The following is a 20,527-nucleotide window of genomic DNA, read 5'->3' as shown; positions in this document are numbered from 1 at the left end:
CCTCTATGAACATCTAGACCTCTATGAACATCTGGACCTCTATGAACATCTAGACCTCTATGAACATCTGGACCTCTATGAACATCTAGACCTCTATGAACATCTAGACCTCTATGAACATCTAGGGCCTCTATGAACATCTAGACCTCCATGAACATCTAGACCTCTATGAACATCTAGACCTCTATGAACATCTAGACCTCTATGAACACCAACATCCAGACCTCTATGAACATCTAGACCTCCATGAACATCTAGACCTCCATGAACATCTAGACCTCTATGAGCATCTAGACCTCTATGAACACCAACATCCAGACCTCTATGAACATCTAGACCTCCATGAACATCTAGACCTCCATGAACACCAGGTTCTGCTTCCTACCAATGAGTCCACATCAACATTTAGTCTAAATTGGAACCTTGTCTGGTCAAACTTTGCACACATCAGATTCTACTGATGTTAGAACCTCGACAGTTGGTGAAATGTGGAAAAAAGAAGATTTTTCAAGAAAGATTTGAACGATTTTGTAGTTATCTGGTCTTCGTAACACAACCAAACACAGTTTAACCTCTAGCAATCATTGTAGCTCCACAGAAACCAGCTCAGTAACAACCATCTAGTTAACGTCCATCATGCTGGTTACTTGGTTACTGCTAATCTGTCTCCTCTGAACCATTTCAGGAAATATCAAACTGAGATTTCCAACAGATATTGTATAAATAAGCTTTTAAAAGCTCTAGTCACCACAAAAGAGGTCAAATTACCCCAGAAAGACATGAAATCATGAGATGATGTAGTTCTATTTTCAGAAAACATAAGAATATGGGCAGTCTGCTCTGGATCTGTTCGTATCATTTCAGTATTATGAACAAAATGCACAAAATCACCACAGAAACAAACAAACAAACTAAACACAAAAAGTGATCAAAATTACCACAAAGACCCGAAGTCATCACTTACATCAAGGCGACTTCATAAATATTCAAAATCATGACTGACAGATATGAAACTACAACAAAGAGATAAATAATCACAACACAACAAGATGAAATTACCACAAAGACTCAAAATCATCACAAGACCAAAAAAACAGTCAAAATGACTACAAAATACTCAAAATTAACAGAAAAATATGCAAAACCATCCCAAAAACACAAAATCATCACATAAAGACTCAAAATCATCACATAAAGACTGTAAATTACAACATAAAGACTCAAAATCATCACATAAAGACTCAAAATAGCAACATAAAGACTCAAAATCATCACATAAAGACTGTAAATTACAACATAAAGACTCAAAATCATCACATAAAGACTCAAAATCATCACATAAAGACTGTAAATTACAACATAAAGACTCAAAATCATCACATAAAGACTGTAAATTACAACATAAAGGCTGATAATCGCCACTAAAAGACTCACATTCAGCACATAAAGATGTGAAATCACCACGATGATTGAAAATCATCACTAAAAGACAGAAAATCAGCCTAAAAAAGCTCCAAACCACGAGAACAATGAGTCTGAGCTCCAATTAGCCATCAGCTGTTTGATCCACCTTCAGAATTGTTTCTTTTGAGACGTCCTAATTAGTCCTGAAACACTCATCAGCTGTTTGAATAAAAAACACCAAAGAAGAAGAAGAAGAAAAACCAGGAACAGAAGAAGATCTGAGGAGCAACGAAGAAAAACAGAAGAAGAAGCTGATCAGATCTGCAACGATGAATCAACTGTGAGCTATGAGATCATTCTGAAAATTCTGAGTGGTTTTGTTTTATTCTTATGTTTTATTGTTGCCATCTGATAACTTCTGGAGCACCACAGAAACACACAAACTCACCCAAAACCATCACAAACACTCAAACTTAACACAACAAGACGCAAAATCACCACAAAAAATCCCACAATTCCCTCAAACATACTCAAAATCATAGCAAAAAGACTCAAAATCAAAACAAAAAGGTTCTAAATAATCACAAAACTTTCAAATTCACCACTAATATACATGAAATCATCACAAAAGATTCAAAATCAATTCAAAAATATTCTAAATCATCATTAAAACATATTAAACTATCATAAAAAGATTCAAAATCACAACAAAAAACCCATAAAAATCCTATTTTTCCTTTATCAAACATCCTTATTCTGTTTATGTTGGCATTCAGAAGATTATATGTTGTGATTTTACAGGTTTTATCCCATTTTATTGGTTTATTTGTTTATGTTGCTGTTAATGGCTGCTGATTTGTGCATCACCACATAAAGACTTAAAATCACAACAAAAATATCGGAAACTATCACAGACTTAAAATTACCACAAAAGACTCAGAATTACCACAAGAAAATCTAAATTACCACAAAACCTCTCAAATGCATGACAAAAAGACACAAAATCACATCAGAAAATGTCAAAATAAAAAAAAAAAACCCACACAGGAAAAGTCTAAATCACCATGAGACAACATGAAATCACTTCCAAACCACCACAAAGGAGGAAAATCATCACAAAAAGATTCAAAATTACCAATAAAAGGTTGACAATGACCATAAAACACTCAAAATCACCACACAAAGACCCAAGATCACCACTAAAAGACACAAAATTACCCTAAAAAAGCTCAACATTAACACAAATACATTCAAAATCAAAACTGAAAAATATGAAACTATCACAAAAAGACACATAAGCACCACAAAAAGACTTAAAATTACCACACAATACTCAAAATTAACACAAAAGACCTAAAATCTCCACAAAAACACTCAAAATCCGATCAGAAAATTTCAAAATCAGCAAAAAATATACACAAAATCCGCCATAAAAAGTCTAAATGAAGCTCCAAACCACCTCAAGGGAGGAAAATCATCATAAAAACCTGATTTGTGGAATATTCCACATCTCATGTTTTTATCTACAGGTTTAGATTCCATCATTTCATTAAAAACTTCTGTTAGTCTTTAATAAAATCCGGATTCAAACAGTTTAGTTGTAGTTTTTAATCAAACGGTGATCGAGTTCAACCGTTACCAGCTTCCTCTACGTCTATATTTGGTTTATTTCCTCTAAAAACTGTCCAGATAATAAACATAATTGATCATTTTTACCTTCTATCTGCTTCTCTTCACAGTTTTCCAGCAATAAACCGATAAATCCTCCTCAGCAGTAACCTGTTGTTCCCGACTCTCCTCAGCATCTGCTCCTCTTCCTGCCGCACCAAGCCACGCCCACATACACCGCAAACCCCGCCTCTCAGCCGAAACGACGCCCATCACACACAAGCCCCGCCCCGTTGGTGTTCCAGGTTAAAGGAGCAGTTCACCTCATTAGAGGATTAAAAACAGATTCCAGCTCCAGCTTGAAGATTAAAACGTTATTAAAATGTTTTTAATGCCTCAGAATTACTTGATTTAAAGACTACAACTCCCAGTATTACAGAAAAATAGATAATTTCTTAGTTTTTTATGTTAAACTAACGTGTAAATCCTGTTAATTTCAACACAAATGATGGAAATTATCTGTAAAATAATTTTAAAAAATTAATTGCTGTTTCTGAAAGCACAGATTTTTAATATGAACTTTATGTGCAATTTGTTCCTCTATTTTTGTTTATTTTGTTTTTTGTCAACATTTAAATTAGTTCTCTTTTCTGTGTCTTTTACTGGATATTATCTGTAATTTAGCAACACAATCCACATGTGGAAACTGTGTAAACTGTTATTATTAGTATTATTATTATCATCATCATTGTTATTATTATTATTCTGTGCATAACAATAATAATAATATATACTTAATACACATTTTTTCTTTAAATTAACAGCAAATAACTGACAGGGAAAATCTGATAAAATCTGGAAAAGAACAGTTAGGAAAATAAGTTCTGGAAAAGAAATTATTTTTTACAGATTTAAAAACCGTCAGAACCTGTGTTACTTAAAAAAATGCTGTAAAGAAGGAATTACTGTTTTTAATAATAAATATTTTTAATGTGGAAATTATTTTAAAAATTCTTGTTTATTTTGTTCAATTTTTTTATCGTCAACAAAAAAATCAATTCTCTTTTCTGGGACTTTATTAAATATTATCTATAATTTAACAAAACAGAGTTTTAAGTTCATTAGCATTCAAAATATTTATTTCAACTAATGACAGACTTGTAAATTAATTTCAATATGGTGAAAAAAAAATTAAATAAAGGTGTAATTTTACACTCAAATAAAGTAAATTTTTAAAATGAATTTTCATTTATTTAGCTTCAAATTAATTCTCACTTTATTATCAGATTTTTGTCAACTTTACTAAAATATAAATTTTTTAATGTCTGTATTTTTCTGTTGTTTTTTTCTATAACTGGCAAAACAAATGAGCCTCATATTATTTAATAGATAAACTAAACAAATATTCTGATAAAATTCGTGAAAAAACAATAAATAAAATTGAATAATTAATAAATCAAAGATATTTCTAATTAATGAGGCAGTTTGGATGAAAAAAAGAGAAAATAAGCAACAAACAATCCAGTTAAAGTCAGTTTATTCTTTCAAACATTCAGAGTCAGTTTAATAAACTGTTTAATCCAAATAAAATGTAAAATAAATCCTATAAATATGTAAATCTTTTAGCTTTATTTTGGTCCCAGAATGAAAGTTTTTCTTCTTCCTGTCTTCATGAGTACATTGTCAGCTGGAGCCACTGGAACACAAACACAGTTAAAAGTTAGTTTTTTAATTCTTTCTGAACATTTCTCTGAGATCTGAACACCAGAATCCACATGAAAGAAGATCTAAAATCACAAAAAGCAGCAAGAACGATAAAAGCTGTTTGTCCTGCACTCTAAAAACTAATTTAAATATATTTATTTCAATTAAACTGAATTAAAAATAATTTTAAAAATGATTCAAATCTGTCAGGAATAAAAAAAAAAATCTAAAAATTATTTTAAAAACAATATTAAAACCTGAGAGTAACAGCTTCAATTTTTTTGAAAATGGTTAAAATCTGTCAGGAAAAAAAAAAATTTCAAAAAATTCTTAAAATCCGGCTGCAAGGGTATCAGGAAGAAAAAAAAATTAAATAATTTTAAAAATGGTTAAATTCTGTCAGGAATACTTAAAAAAAAAATCTTAAAAAAAAAGATTAAAATCTGGCCACAACGGTGTCAGAAAAAAAAAAAAAAAAAAGTTAAAATCTGTCATCAAGAGTATCGGGAAGAAAAAAAAAAAAAACTATTTTAAAAATTATTAAAATCTGTCACGAATAAAGAAAAATATCTAAAAATTATTTCAAAAAATTATTAAAACCTGGCAGCAACAGTTTCAGGGGAAAAAATTAAATCATTTTTTGAAAATGGTTAAAAATCTATCAGGAATAAAAATAAAATAATTTTTTTTTTTTTTTTTTTTTTAAAGACTAAAATCTGTCAAGAATAAAAAAAAATCTTTCAAAAGAAGTGATTAAAATGTGACCTCAAGGATGCCAGGAAGAAAAAAGACATTAAAAATAATTTTTAAAATGGTTAAAATCTGTCAAGAATAAAAAGTAAATAAAAATTATTTTTCTTAAATGATTAAAATCTGGCTGCAAGGGTGTCGCAGAAAAATAAAAAATAAAAATTGAACATCCATGGTGCTGGAACAACTAATTTCCCTACAGGGACTAATAATAAAATCATCTAGTTGTATTTTCTGTGTTAAAAGATAAAATCCATGCTTTTATTTTGAGCTAAATGTGCAGAAAACCAACAGCAGTAAGTAAAGTTCATATTTGATGGAAAACAGCAGCACCGTGTGAAACTATGTGAATTTTAGAAGTTTTTTCTCCTTTTTCTGCTGATAAAAACCAAACTTCCTCAGAAATAGAATAAATAAAGTGTTTCACCTCCTTGATGTCGAGGTCGATGGAGCCGTTGTTGTCTTTGTCCAGAGTCTTAAATGCTCCTGCAGGAATAGATAGATTCTCTCACTGATAAATCAATAATCAATCAATAATCGGACTATAAAGAGGAGTCTGTAGCTGATTGCAAATATTGATTATTTAATAATCTGTTGGTTATTTTAATAGGAAATGTGACGTCTATGAATGTCTTGTTTCTTCAAATATCTGGTCTCAGATGAACGGATCAATAAGTGGATCAAAAAGCGGATCAAAAAGCGGATCAATAAGCGGATCAAAAAGCGGATCAATAAGCAGATCAAAAAATGTCAGACAACAGGAAGTGACTCACTGCACATGGCGTCCAGTCGCACCAGGCAGCCAATGAAATTATCAAAGTCCATGTCGCCGTGCTCGTCACTATAGCGACGGATAATAAGCTTGTAGAGCTGATCGTTGAGAGGGAAACCTGCAAACACACAATAATACACAATACACTATTAATACACAATAACACACAATAATACACGTTAACACACGCTAACACACGCTAACACAATAATACACACTAACACACAATAATACACACTAACACACGCTAACACAATAATACACAATAACACACAATAACACACACTAGCACACGCTAACACACGCTAACACACACTAAAACACACTAACACACGCTAACACACGCTAACACACACCAACACAATAATACACGCTAACACACGCTAACACACAATAACAAACGCTAACACACAATAACACACGCTAACACACAATAACACACGCAAACACACACTAACACACGCTAACACATGCTAACACACACTAACACACGCTAACACACTAACACACGCTAACACACGCTAACACACACTAACACACGCTAACACATACTAACACACAATAATACACACTAACACAAAATAACACACGCTAACACGCTAACACACAATAACACTCTAACACATGCTAACACACACTAACACAATAATACATGCTAACACACACTAACACACACAAACACACAATAATACACACTAACACACACTAACACGCTAACACACGCTAACACGCCCTAACACACGCTAACACACGCTAACACACACTAACACACAATAAAACACACTAACACATAATAATACACGTTAACACACACTAACACACAATAATACACACTAACACATGCTAACACACATTAACACATGCTAACACACACTAACACACAATAACACACACTAACACACAATAACACACACTAACACACAATAACACACACTAACACGCTAACACAATAATACACACTAACACACAATAACACACGCTAACACACACTAACACACAATAACACACACTAACACACACTAACACACAATAACACACGCTAACACAGTAATACACACTAACACACATTAACACATACTAACACACAATAACACACACTAACACATGCTAACACATGCTAACACACACTAACACACAATAATACATGCTAACACATGCTAACACACACTAACACACGCTAACACACAATAATACACGCTAACACACGCTAACACACACTAACACACAATAAAACACACTAACACACAATAATACACGTTAACACACACTAACACACAATAATACACACTAACACATGCTAACACACATTAACACATGCTAACACACACTAACACACAATAACACACACTAACACACAATAACACACACTAACACACAATAACACACACTAACACGCTAACACAATAATACACACTAACACACAATAACACACGCTAACACACACTAACACACAATAACACACACTAACACACACTAACACACAATAACACACGCTAACACAGTAATACACACTAACACACATTAACACATACTAACACACAATAACACACACTAACACATGCTAACACATGCTAACACACACTAACACACAATAATACATGCTAACACATGCTAACACACACTAACACACGCTAACACACAATAATACACACTAACATACACTAAGACACACTAACACAATAACACACACTAACACACAATAATACACGCTAACACACGCTAACACACAATAATACACGCTAACACATGCTAACACACACTAACACAATAATACACGCTAACACACGCTAACACATGCTAACACACGCTAACACACGCTATCACACACTAACACACACTATCACACAGATCTAATTGGACCTTAACAGTGTTTCCAGTCTGTTTCCTCTCAATAATCTATAAAATATAAATAAATATATTTTCTTACCTGCAGCCTTGAAGGCCGGCGGCAGCTCTCTGGAGCAGATCACACCTGAGCCGTCAGCGTCATGCGACAAATACACACCCTGCACACAAACACACAAACAACACGTTTAAAATCACTCAGAGCATGTCAGAAACTAGTCTACTGACTGCAACTGACTGCAACTGACTGCAACTGACTGCAACTGACTGCAACTGACTGTAACTGACTGTAACTGACTGTAACTGACTGACTGCAACTGATTGTAACTGACTGTAACTGACTGTAACTGACTCTGACTGACTGTGACTGACTGTAACTGACTAACTGACTGTAACTGACTAACTGACTGTAACTGACTCTGACTGACTGACTGACTGTGACTGACTGTGACTGACTGTGACTGACTGTAACTGACTAACTGACTGTAACTGACTGTAACTGACTGCAACTGACTGCAACTGACTGTAACTGACTCTAACTGACTGACTGACTGTGACTGACTGTAACTGACTAACTGACTGTAACTGACTAACTGACTGTAACTGACTGTGACTGACTGTGACTGACTGTGACTGACTGTGACTGACTGTGACTGACTGTGACTGACTGTAACTGACTAACTGACTAACTGACTGTAACTGACTGTAATTGACTGTAACTGACTGACTGACTGTAACTGATTAACTGACTGTAACCGACTAACTGACTCTAACTGACTGTGACTGACTGTAACTGACTCTAACTGACTGTAACTGACTGTAACTGACTGACTGTAACTGACTGACTGCAACTGACTGTAACTGACTGTAACTGACTGTAACTGACTGACTGCAACTGACTGTAACTGACTGTAACTGACTGTAACTGACTGTAACTGACTGCAACTGACTCTGACTGACTGTGACTGACTGTAACTGACTGCAACTGACTGCAACTGACTGCAACTGACTGCAACTGACTCTAACTGACTCTAACTGACTGTGACTGACTGTAACTGACTGTAACTGACTAACTGACTGTAACTGACTCTGACTGACTGTGACTGACTGTGACTGACTGTAACTGACTAACTGACTGTAACTGACTGTAACTGACTGACTGTAACTGATTAACTGACTGTAACTGACTAACTGACTCTAACTGACTTTGACTGACTGTAACTGACTCTGACTGTAACTGACTGTAACTGACTGTAACTGACTGTAACTGACTGACTGTAACTGACTGTAACTGACTCTAAGTGACTGTAACTGACTGTAACTGACTAACTGACTGACTGTAACTGACTGTAACTGACTAACTGACTGTAACTGACTGTAACTGACTAACTGACTGACTGTAACTGACTGTAACTGACTAACTGACTGTAACTGACTGTAACTGACTCTAAGTGACTGTAACTGACTAACTGACTGTAACTGACTGTAACTGACTGTAACTGACTGTAACTGACTGCAACTGACTGTAACTGACTGACTGCAACTGACTGTAACTGACTGTAACTGACTCTGACTGACTGTGACTGACTGTAACTGACTGCAACTGACTCTAACTGACTCTAACTGACTGTGACTGACTGTAACTGACTGTAACTGACTAACTGACTGTAACTGACTCTGACTGACTGTGACTGACTGTGACTGACTGTAACTGACTAACTGACTGTAACTGACTGTAACTGACTGACTGACTGTAACTGATTAACTGAGTGTAACTGACTAACTGACTCTAACTGACTGTGACTGACTGTAACTGACTGTAACTGACTGTAACTGACTGTAACTGACTCTAAGTGACTGTAACTGACTGTAACTGACTGTAACTGACTAACTGACTGACTGTAACTGACTGTAACTGACTAACTGACTGTAACTGACTGTAACTGACTAACTGACTGACTGTAACTGACTGTAACTGACTAACTGACTGTAACTGACTCTAAGTGACTGTAACTGACTGTAACTGACTGTAACTGACTAACTGACTGTAACTGACTGTAACTGACTCTGACTGACTGTAACTGACTCTGACTGTAACTGACTCTGACTGACTGTAACTGACTGTAACTGACCTGCCATCTCTTGATGTTGTTCCACAGATACTTGAACTCGTGGAATCCCAGTTTGCCGGTGCTGTCGCTCTGAAGAACGCCGAGTCAAAGTCAAACTTAAAACAAAAACTGTTCACTTTGTTATCTTTGATTTTAAATGTGAATGGAAACTAAGAAAAATGGGCCCAAAGATGAAGGTAGAGACTAGAGAGGGAGGCCACCAAGACTCCTATGACTCCTCTGAAGGAGTTCCAGCTTCAGACTGTTCATCCAACAACTGTTGTCTGTTCTTCACCAGTCAAAGTTTTATGGAGACAAAGAGAAAGACTCTGATGGAAAAAGCTCCAATTAAATCTGGACTAGAGTTCACCAGTAGACATGTGGAGACTCTGAAGACACCTGGAAGAAGGTTCTTTGGTCTGAGGAGACCAGGATGGAGCTTTATGTCCATCAGACTAGATGATATGTTTGATGGACACCAAACACTGAACATCATCATAAACACACCATCCCCACTGTGAAGCATGGTGGTGGCAGCATCATGATGTGAAGCACGGTGGTGGCAGCATCATGATGTGAAGCACGGTGGTGATAGCATCATGATGTGAAACACGGTGGTGGCAGCATCATGATGTGAAGCATGGTGGTGGTAGCATCATGATGTGAAACACGGTGGTGGCAGCATCATGATGTGAAACATGGTGGTGGCAGCATCATGATGTGAAACACGGTGGTGGTAGCATCATGATGTGAAACATGGTGGTGGTAGCATCATGATCTGAAACATGGTGGTGGTAGCATCATGATGTGAAACATGGTGGTGGTAGCATCATGATGTGAAACATGGTGGTGGTAGCATCATGATCTGAAACATGGTGGTGGTAGCATCATGATGTGAAACACGGTGGTGGTAGCATCATGATGTGAAACATGGTGGTGGTAGCATCATGATCTGAAACATGGTGGTGGTAGCATCATGATGTGAAACACGGTGGTGGTAGCATCATGATGTGAAACATGGTGGTGGTAGCATCATGATCTGAAACATGGTGGTGGTAGCATCATGATGTGAAACATGGTGGTGGCAGCATCATACTTTCTTATCGTAATTTAACAGCTTACATGGATCGTATGTTATTAGCGACTGTTGGCTCTACTTTCTGTGGAAGGATACGTCCATGACGGCCACCATACTCCTGCAGGACTCGATGCTGAATCCGTCGGTCCTCAGGCTTCCGTCTGAAACAGGAAGCGGATAGCGTTAGCTCAGCTTAGCTCGCTGTATTTAAACACCGATTAGTGAAATATGAAAGAGAAAAGCTTACGTTTGCCGACGACCTTGTTGAGGATGTTCATTAGCTCGTTGGGGCTCACCTCCATGTCCTGAAACACAAACAGGAAGTCGAACTCAGTCACTCACAGCTGCTTCCTTTCATTTGATTTGTTTTCCAGCTTCTGACTCACGGCTGTAAAAAATTAACGATGACCTCAGCTCTAAAATTCCCGTTTCTATTTTCAAAAAGTGGTGAAACTCCCAGAGATGAAGTGAAATCAGATGCTGGAGGTTTTTATTAAACGCAGCTGAAGCTTTCTGTGTCTGAAACACTGATTTGATGTGAAACAACAACACTTTTCTCATTTTAATATATTTTTCTGCTCTCTAAATGCTATAGTTTTGTGTATTTTTCCCATCTATTTCTGGTTTTGAACTACACAAAAATATTAATAAAATTACACAAATAGTCTCATTATTGAAATTAAAAATAATATAAAACACAAAAATTAAAATACTTCATATGAAAAAACACAGATAATATTTAATACACATACATATATATGTTATATTATGGAACTTTCTCCCTTAAGCTTTAGCTATTTTTTTCATTTTTTAAAACCCCCAAAAATCAAATTAAAATGTAGAATAATATTAAAATGGGATTTTAAGTTCAAAATAAAACAGATAAAAAAAATTCAAGAAATATATAAAATAAATATTTTAAAAAATCTAGTTAAAAATATAAAATTAAATAATAAAACCCTAAAACTGTGAAATATTAAACTGTGATTTTAAGTTCACAATAGATTAATAAAGATAGTTAAAAAATATTTGCATAATATCAAAATGTAAAATAAATTAATAAAAATGTGAATGAATACATACATGCATGTATATATATATATATGTGCATATATATGTATATATATATATATATATATACATATATATACACATATACACACACACACACACACACACACACACATATATATAAAAAAATAATTTTATTTATTTTATTATTATTTTATCATTTTATTTATTATATATTATTTTATTTAATGAACAAACCTGTGTAATTTTACAGATTTGTTCATTAAATAAAATAAAGAGATATTTTCCATAATTTTAGAACTCTTCATTGAAAAAAAAAGTAGAATTAATGTGTTTTTATTGGTATATAACATCTTTAAACATTAATAATCTGTCAAAATACAGCTTTTTTTTAATCATTATATGTATCATTTTTATGAATTATTTCTATTATTATTACATATTATTGGTAATTTAACTGTTCTTAGAAATGGAATATCCTTAATTAGAGTTAAAAAGCTAAAAAATACAAAATGAAGACTAAAATGTGTTTTAGTTGTGGAAGACTGCAGTGAGGTGGTTATAGACGGTGGTTTTTGGTCGTCCAAGCAGCTGTTTATGGTGTTTTTGAGAGTGAGCTGCTCTGGGAGGAGGAGGAACTAAAACGTTGTTCTTCCAGCAGGAGTCAGTAGAGTCAGACTCCTCCTTCCATAGAGGAGTCTGAGCCGGTCTGACTGGAGAACTCCTCCCTCCGTGACTCACTGCAGGAATGTAGGAGATCAGACGGAGACGCCCTGCAGCCAAACCCCAGATCCATGAGTTAGACGTTAGTTATCTCTGCAGGAAAACCATAAAACCTGAGCCATAAACCCACTGAATCAGAGCAACAGAGGGTCAGGAAAACATGTGAAGAAGAAAACAGCAAACAGAGGAGTGAAGATCAGCTGGAAAAGTCACAGAACGTTGGATTATAGATGTCAAAATAATCAAAAAAGCTTCAGAAAAGACCATTTTACAATGATTTTACACTTTAAAATGTCAATGAGACGGACAACATTTCTCTGTTAGTCTGGTAACTTCTTCAGAGGAGTCATGGAGTCTTGGTGGCCTCTCTCACTAGTCTGGTTCTCCTTCTGGTTCTCCTTCAGAGGAGTCATGGAGTCTTGGTGGCCCCCCTCACTAGTCTGGTTCTCCTTCAGAGGAGTCATGGAGTCTTGGTGGCCTCTCTCACTAGTCTGGTTCTCCTTCAGAGGAGTCATAGGAGTCTTGGTGGCCTCTCTCACTAGTCTGGTTCTCCTTCAGAGGAGTCATAGGAGTCTTGGTGGCCTCTCTCACTAGTCTGGTTCTCCTTCAGAGGAGTCATAGGAGTCTTGGTGGCCTCTCTCACTAGTCTGGTTCTCCTTCTGGTTCTCCTTCAGAGGAGTCATGGAGTCTTGGTGGCCCCCCTCACTAGTCTGGTTCTCCTTCAGAGGAGTCATGGAGTCTTGGTGGCCTCTCTCACTAGTCTGGTTCTCCTTCAGAGGAGTCATAGGAGTCTTGGTGGCCCTCCTCACTAGTCTGGTTCTCCTTCTGGTTCTCCTTCAGAGGAATCATGGAGTCTTGGTGGCCTCCCTCACTAGTATGGTTCTCCTTCAGAGGAGTCATAGGAGTCTTGGTGGCCTCCCTCACTAGTCTGGTTCTCCTTCAGAGGAGTCATAGGAGTCTTGGTGGCCCCCATCACTAGTATGGTTCTCCTTCAGAGGAGTCATGGAGTCTTGGTGGCCCCCATCACTAGTATGGTTCTCCTTCAGAGGAGTCATGGAGTCTTGGTGGCCCCCCTCTAGTCTCTTTCTTCTCGGTCTCAGTTTTCGAGGATGTCCTGAGTAATTTTGGGCAGTTTTTCCATTTTTCATATTTATTTGCATCAGTTTTGACAGATTTCAAAGTAAATAAGGATCCTTTATGATGAATTAAAGTTTTGAGTTGTTTTCAATCATCAGTTTGGACGTTTTATGGACTTTTATATGGACACGTTTTAAGACATGAGTGACCTTTTCAGTCACTTTTGTCAATTTTAACAGTTTTCACATGATTTTTCACATGTATTTGCTCATTGTGGACAGTTTTTGAGTTTTTCCTGCTTTATTCTGTATTATCCTGCCAGCTGTGGAGACAGAACTAAACTAGTTCATGTTTGTAGGAAGTTTAACACATTTATTTTGATCTAAAGTGAGTTTTTCTCATTTTGCAGTCGGGTTTCTTCAGTTTATCGTCATTAAATCAGGGCGTTTCTTTGCGTACGTTACAGTTTCTACAGATTCTATAGCTCAGTTCTTTAGACGACAGAGTTTCTGCTGCGCCCAGTTTCTGGACTTTCTTGTTCTGCTGAATGTCGACCTGCTTCCAAGTGATTCAGCTGCTCGGCACGTTTTCATTTCTGTCTTTTTAAAGGCCTCACTTGTCTACCTGCTGCTTCAGGCCCCGCCCTCTTTTCTGTCTTTGTTCCTCACCTGTTCTCTGGTGGTTTCGTAACAAAGACAGAAACACATTCCACTGAACCATGAAGCAGAATTTAACATCTTTATGATGATATTATTGCATCAAAATGTCAAAAACTTGGCTATTATTGGACCAAAACGTCAAAAACTTGAAATGCATTGGACCAAAATGTCAAAAACGTGGATATTATTGGACCAAAATGTCAAAAACTTGGACTTTGGCACATTGGAATGTCAAAAATTTGGATATTAATGCATCAAAATGTCAAAAACTTGGATATTAATGCATTAAAATGTCAAAAACTTGGATATTATTGGACCAAAATGTCAAAAACTTGGATATTAATTCATCAAAATGTCAAAAAATGGGATATTAATGCATCAAAATATCTGCCAATAAACGCATTAAAGTTCCTACAAACATGAACTAGTTTAGTTCTTTCAGAACAACTACAGCATCAGGACAGAACTTTGGAATTATTCTTGCCAAAAAAAACTGCTTCAGTGTTTTCTTACATTGTTTTGAAGAAATCAGGGCTAAAAAAAAGCACAAAATTAAGTTTCATTTTTAAAAATTTTATCTGAAATTCATGGCAATAGGATGGAAAAAGTCTAATTTAAATCAACTATTTCAGTTGTAAACTTTAATGAGTTGTGTTGACGTAATAAGTTCATATTTTGTGTATTTTAAACTCAAATTTCCGTGTTGGTTGACAAAAATTAAACTGGAGTTGAGGAAACTTCAAATCATTAGCTTGATAACTTCGTTTTTGAGTTGTTTTGACAGAATAAAGTTGCAAAAACCTTTGTGTAATTTCAACTCAAATTTCTGCTCTTGTTAGTCGATCAACTTAAATTTTTGTTGTTTTTTGCCTCCAAGATTTAAACATTAAGGGTTGAAATAAACATTTGCAGTAAAAATAGTGAAAAATCTTCTGTTGAATGAATTCACTAAACTTAAAGTAATGAACAAACAAAAGCCGAAATTTGAGTTTAAATTACACAAATTATGAATTTGACTCAACATGAGGTCAACTCAGCCCATCAAAAAGCATCTTTACTGACTGATTTGAAATTATTTTTGTGTGTTTTGAACTGAATTGATCTAATTATGATGAGAATTAAAACTTCAGGTTCCTCCAGTTGGATTTTCTTCTGCAGTTTTTGACTTTTTCACTTGTTTTTGATTAAATTTAAAGAGAAATTAAACAGAAATTTGAGCTGAAATGATGGAACATTATTGTGTCAAAACATCAAAATAATGTTTGTAACTTAATTTTTTTTAAATTTAAATCAGTGAATTAGGGGTTTTTTTGCTCATTTTAACATGAACTAAGCGGTGGAATCAGGAATGTGGACTCACGTCTCCGGCCAGCTGCTGGAAAACCTTCCTGAACTGTTTCTCCTCTTCGCTCTCATGAGACTCGGCGAAGTTGAACGGTCTGCGAGGAGGAGGCTGCAAAAAAATAAAAAATAAATAAATAAATAAAAACACAAGAAGCTTCTGTTGGCTGGAAACACAGAATCCTCAGTCTGAGAGTTGCTTTAATGTTCATTCATTCAGACAGTCAGTCGCTTAAAGCTGCACAGACTCAGAGGTTCTGACTCGTATTCACTCATTATTTCTCAATTTTTATCAACAAATATAAAAGAAAAACACAAACTGAGCTTTAAAGTCACCATTAAACTGATAATTACCAGGTTTCCATGATTATTCTGCACTCTGGAGTCCAATTTCTCTGTTTTCAGTCTCATTTTTATGCAGTAAAAACTCTATTTTTGATGCATTTTAATTTTTTTTCCATCAAAGAGAATTAAAATCTGATTTGTGAGACTTTTAAGATGCAGATTTGTTCTAGTTTAACACAGAAATACGTTGAAATCATGTCAGTGAGTTTTATTTTTCCAAGTTGTAGGATGAAGAATGTGTTTTTTACAACATAGAAATTAATAATAATAATAATAAAGGTCAACTAATTATTGAAACTGATTCACACACTGTAAAACAAATCATGTGAAAGAGAACAAATGTAAAAAATTATGGTTTAATTAAAGCTAAATTAATTTAAATTTGAGCTAAAATTTTATTAAATTGAATTGAAATTTATTTCATCAAATCTTTTAAAAATTACATTGATTATTTTATGAAATAAACTAAAATTAAATTAAAAACAAAAATAAAATAAAATAAAATTTAATGATTTTTTTATTAAATGAAAATGTAATTTAATTGTCTTTTTTAAAAATTAGCAGTGGAATACTATAAAAAGGATGAAAAATTATTAATAATAAATACAGTATCACTGTGTAATTTTATGGATTTAAATAAATATTAATTTTTAACAATACAGATTTTTGATGTAAATTTAATTAAGATTTTTTTCTTTAAAATAACAGTAAATATTTGTGAAATGATAATAGTTGTTGATTTAAAGACAGTGAGGTTGTTTTTTTGTTGCAATTTTACAGATAAATGTTTTAAAAGAACAAAATTTGTAAAAATACTGATTTTTCTACATTCAAAATTCAAATTCTTATTTTTTTAAATGTGGTTTTACAAGATAATATAAATAATTAAAATTTTAATTTAATATTTATTTATTTTTAACTGAATTTGTAGTAATACTAAATTTTTGGGCTATTTTTTTACAATCAGTGTATAAATTTATATATTTTTTCTGGGGTTTATTAGATAATATCATTTAACAAAGCAGGTAAAACTCTGTAAAACAACAATTTAATAATATTTATCATGTTTCAGTTATTAATATTACTATTTTTATTTCAAATTGCAGCAAATATCCCTATAATAGTGCTATTTGTGCAGATTTATTTATGGTTAACTTGTAAATTAATTTCAGTTTTACTAGATATCACCTGAAATTTAACAAAACACAGTAAATTTCTATAAATAAACTCTTAAAATTATTTTTTACAGCTGATGTATACAAAATAACATGTAATTTACACTTTTCTGTGACTTTATTAGTTAATTTCTGTAATTTAACAAAACAGGAAAATCAGTAAAATAAGAGTTTAATTAATTATTTACTATTTTACAGTTTTTAATATCCATTGTTTTATTTTTCAAATAAAGGCAAATATCTGTCAAATGATGATATTTTTTGTCAGTTTAAATGCAGTATTTTTGTTGTGATTTTTACAGTGTGGTAAAAGAACAAATGAGTTTTTTTTTACAGTTAACATATAAATTCTTTTTTATGTGTTTACTAGTTTTTATGATGTAGTTTAAAATAGGAAAATCTTTAAACAAAACAGTAAATAAAAACAATAAGTTAAAAACAGTTTTTTAAATTTTTCCAGTTAAATTAATAAGATTATTATTTTACCAGATATTATTCGCATTAATTAAAACAGGGAAAATCTGTGAAATAACATGAAATTAAAAAAAAAAATAAAATTAAAAACTGTGTAATCATTGTATGGCTATCAATTATTTAAAAAAATAAACAAAAAAGTAAACTGCTGTTTAAAAAATTGCTGTAAAATAAAAAATAAATCTAAAATCTTTACATTTCTATGGTGTGGAATTGACTGGGCTCAGAGAAAAGTTGTTGGTACTTACGGGGTCGGAGGGAATCAGCTGACCCGGATCGATGTCGCTGTGGGAAGGAAAAGCAGCAGACAGTTAGCCTAGCTTAGCACAAACACTGGGAGTGAAGGGAAACTGCTAGCGTGGCTCACCTGATGACATCAATGATGCCTCCGATAAACTTTTTGGCCAGAAACATCCTGCTGTCTGTCGGACAGAAGCAGGAAAACAGAGATTATTGGAGCGTTCGAGTTCAGGAGGGAAAATGAAAACAAACAAATCTGAAGCTGCACACAGCAACTTTGTTTTCAACATTTTAAATGCAAAAAATCTGTTTTTAAATGTGTTAAGCAAAGATTACACTGTGAAAACAACTGCTTTAAATTTACATTTTTAAACAATTCAGTGTTATTTCACAGATTTTCAAAGATTAAAAAAAAATACAGACAATATCTGGTAAAAAATAATAAAAAAATACAAGCATTAATTTATATATATATATATATATATATATATATATATATATATATATATATATATATATATATATATATATTTACTGACATCTGACATTATTTGAAAGGAAAAAAGTTAAATACTGTTTTAAATTATTTTGCAGATTTTTCTTGTTTGATTCACTTACAGTTAAAATACAGTTTTATATAAAAATTATTAGTTGTCATATTGACTGTAAAATTAAAAATTTAAAAACAAACTCCAAACTGTTAACAATTAAATAAATAAAATATTTATATTTTAATAAATGGTAATTTGCTCTTTTACAACATTTGACTGTAAAAATTTTTTTACTGCATTTAAATCAGCAAAATATTTTGTTATTTTCCACAAAATACACACATAATAAAGAGTGAAAAATGATGAATAATATTTTAAATCTTTTTTAACATATTTTCACTGTTTTGTTCGATCACATTATATTTAGTGAAATAAAAGTCAAATCACAGAAAAACACATTAATTAAACACATGAAAACTAAATTTTAAAAATAATTTCATTTCCACAAATTTGTTAAAAAAATAATCATTTGTAAAAAATAATTTGTAAAAATATAATTACACCAAATTTAGTGTGTTTAAATGATGAAAACAGTGATTAATGAATAAAAACAGAATGAAACTACTCATCAGTTCACTGGTTTGTTAAATCACAGCAAAATAATGTATGAATCTACATGTTTAATACTTTCAAACTACATTTAAAGTAACTAACATCTAACATCTACATTTCTAATACGTGATAATTTGTTCTTTTACAGCATTTTTAAGTTGTTTTTACTGCATTTAAAGTAGAATCTAAAGCAGAAAACAACATTAAAATGCTGAAAACACTTAAATGCAGCAGTAAAATGATCCCACATGAGCAGTTTGTACATTTAAAGTACATTTTGAAGTGTTGACAGGTGATTTTTCTTCTATTTTGAAGTCTTTTGCGCTGCATTCTGTTAAATAAAAGACTCTCCACCCAGCAGAGTAAAGACAGACTCCACCTTCACTCATCAGAGTGTCGAGTTGTTCACTCTGGAGGCTCTTTTCAGGGTTTTATTGACTCTCTGACTCACATTTCACTCATTTACTTCAACTCTGACTGCAGCATTCAGGGTTTTTCCGCTGGAAGACGTTCAAGTCCTCCAGAGTATCAGGTGTCAGATCAGTTTAAAGTCTAAAAACGAGACAAAGAGGAGGTTTAGTTTTACTCACGGAGAGTTTGTTGAGCCGAGGACAGACCAGGAGGACAGACCAGGAGGACAGACCAGCAGGACAGAGCTTCAGGACAGAGCTTCAGGGGACTGGAGCTGAGACGCTGGAGGTACTGACAGAACTATCATCATCATCTTCATCTTCATCAGCAGCTCCACCCAGAAAAACACTCTGCCAGGTCCTAAAACCCTCCAAGTTCCCTGAAAGGAAGTGAGTTTAAATCAGTTGGTGGTGCGTTCAGGGACCAACAGGAAAGTTCAGACAGTCCTATGGAATCCCATGTCAGAGGTGTTTTTTTTTTTTGTTTCTGTTTTGTTTTTTGTAAATTTTAAATTCTTTAATTAATTCTAAATGTTTGCATTATTTTACAGATTTTTTTTTGATTTTTATGACTTTTATTGTCTTTTTTTTATCCAAGTTTCTCATTTGTGCTGCCAAAACTTCAATTTTCCTACTCGGCCTCATAGTATCTATATATAGTATCTAACTGTATATA

General features: G+C 33.6%; 1 protein-coding gene across 1 annotated transcript; it reads right to left on the bottom strand.

The window, feature by feature from the left end:
- Positions 1-4,532: 4,532 nt before the first annotated feature.
- capns1b (calpain, small subunit 1 b) lies at positions 4,533-20,185 on the bottom strand. Its single transcript, XM_055011826.1, has 11 exons — positions 20,032-20,185; positions 18,466-18,520; positions 18,347-18,383; positions 16,124-16,216; positions 11,520-11,577; positions 11,369-11,433; positions 10,216-10,284; positions 8,166-8,244; positions 6,240-6,356; positions 5,894-5,952; positions 4,533-4,708 (listed from the first exon to the last, which is right to left on the bottom strand). Exons 2-11 carry the CDS (start codon positions 18,510-18,512, stop codon positions 4,682-4,684), a joined length of 651 nt encoding a protein of 216 aa, XP_054867801.1. The 5' UTR covers positions 18,513-18,520; positions 20,032-20,185; the 3' UTR covers positions 4,533-4,681.
- Between the last annotated feature and the right edge of the window lie 342 nt (positions 20,186-20,527).

This window comes from Amphiprion ocellaris, chromosome 7, assembly GCF_022539595.1.
Source record: "Amphiprion ocellaris isolate individual 3 ecotype Okinawa chromosome 7, ASM2253959v1, whole genome shotgun sequence".
NCBI classification, from domain to species: Eukaryota; Metazoa; Chordata; class Actinopteri; family Pomacentridae; genus Amphiprion; species Amphiprion ocellaris.
The sequence above is the reverse complement of the archived record's forward strand: the minus strand, read 5'-3'. Positions and strand labels throughout refer to the sequence as shown.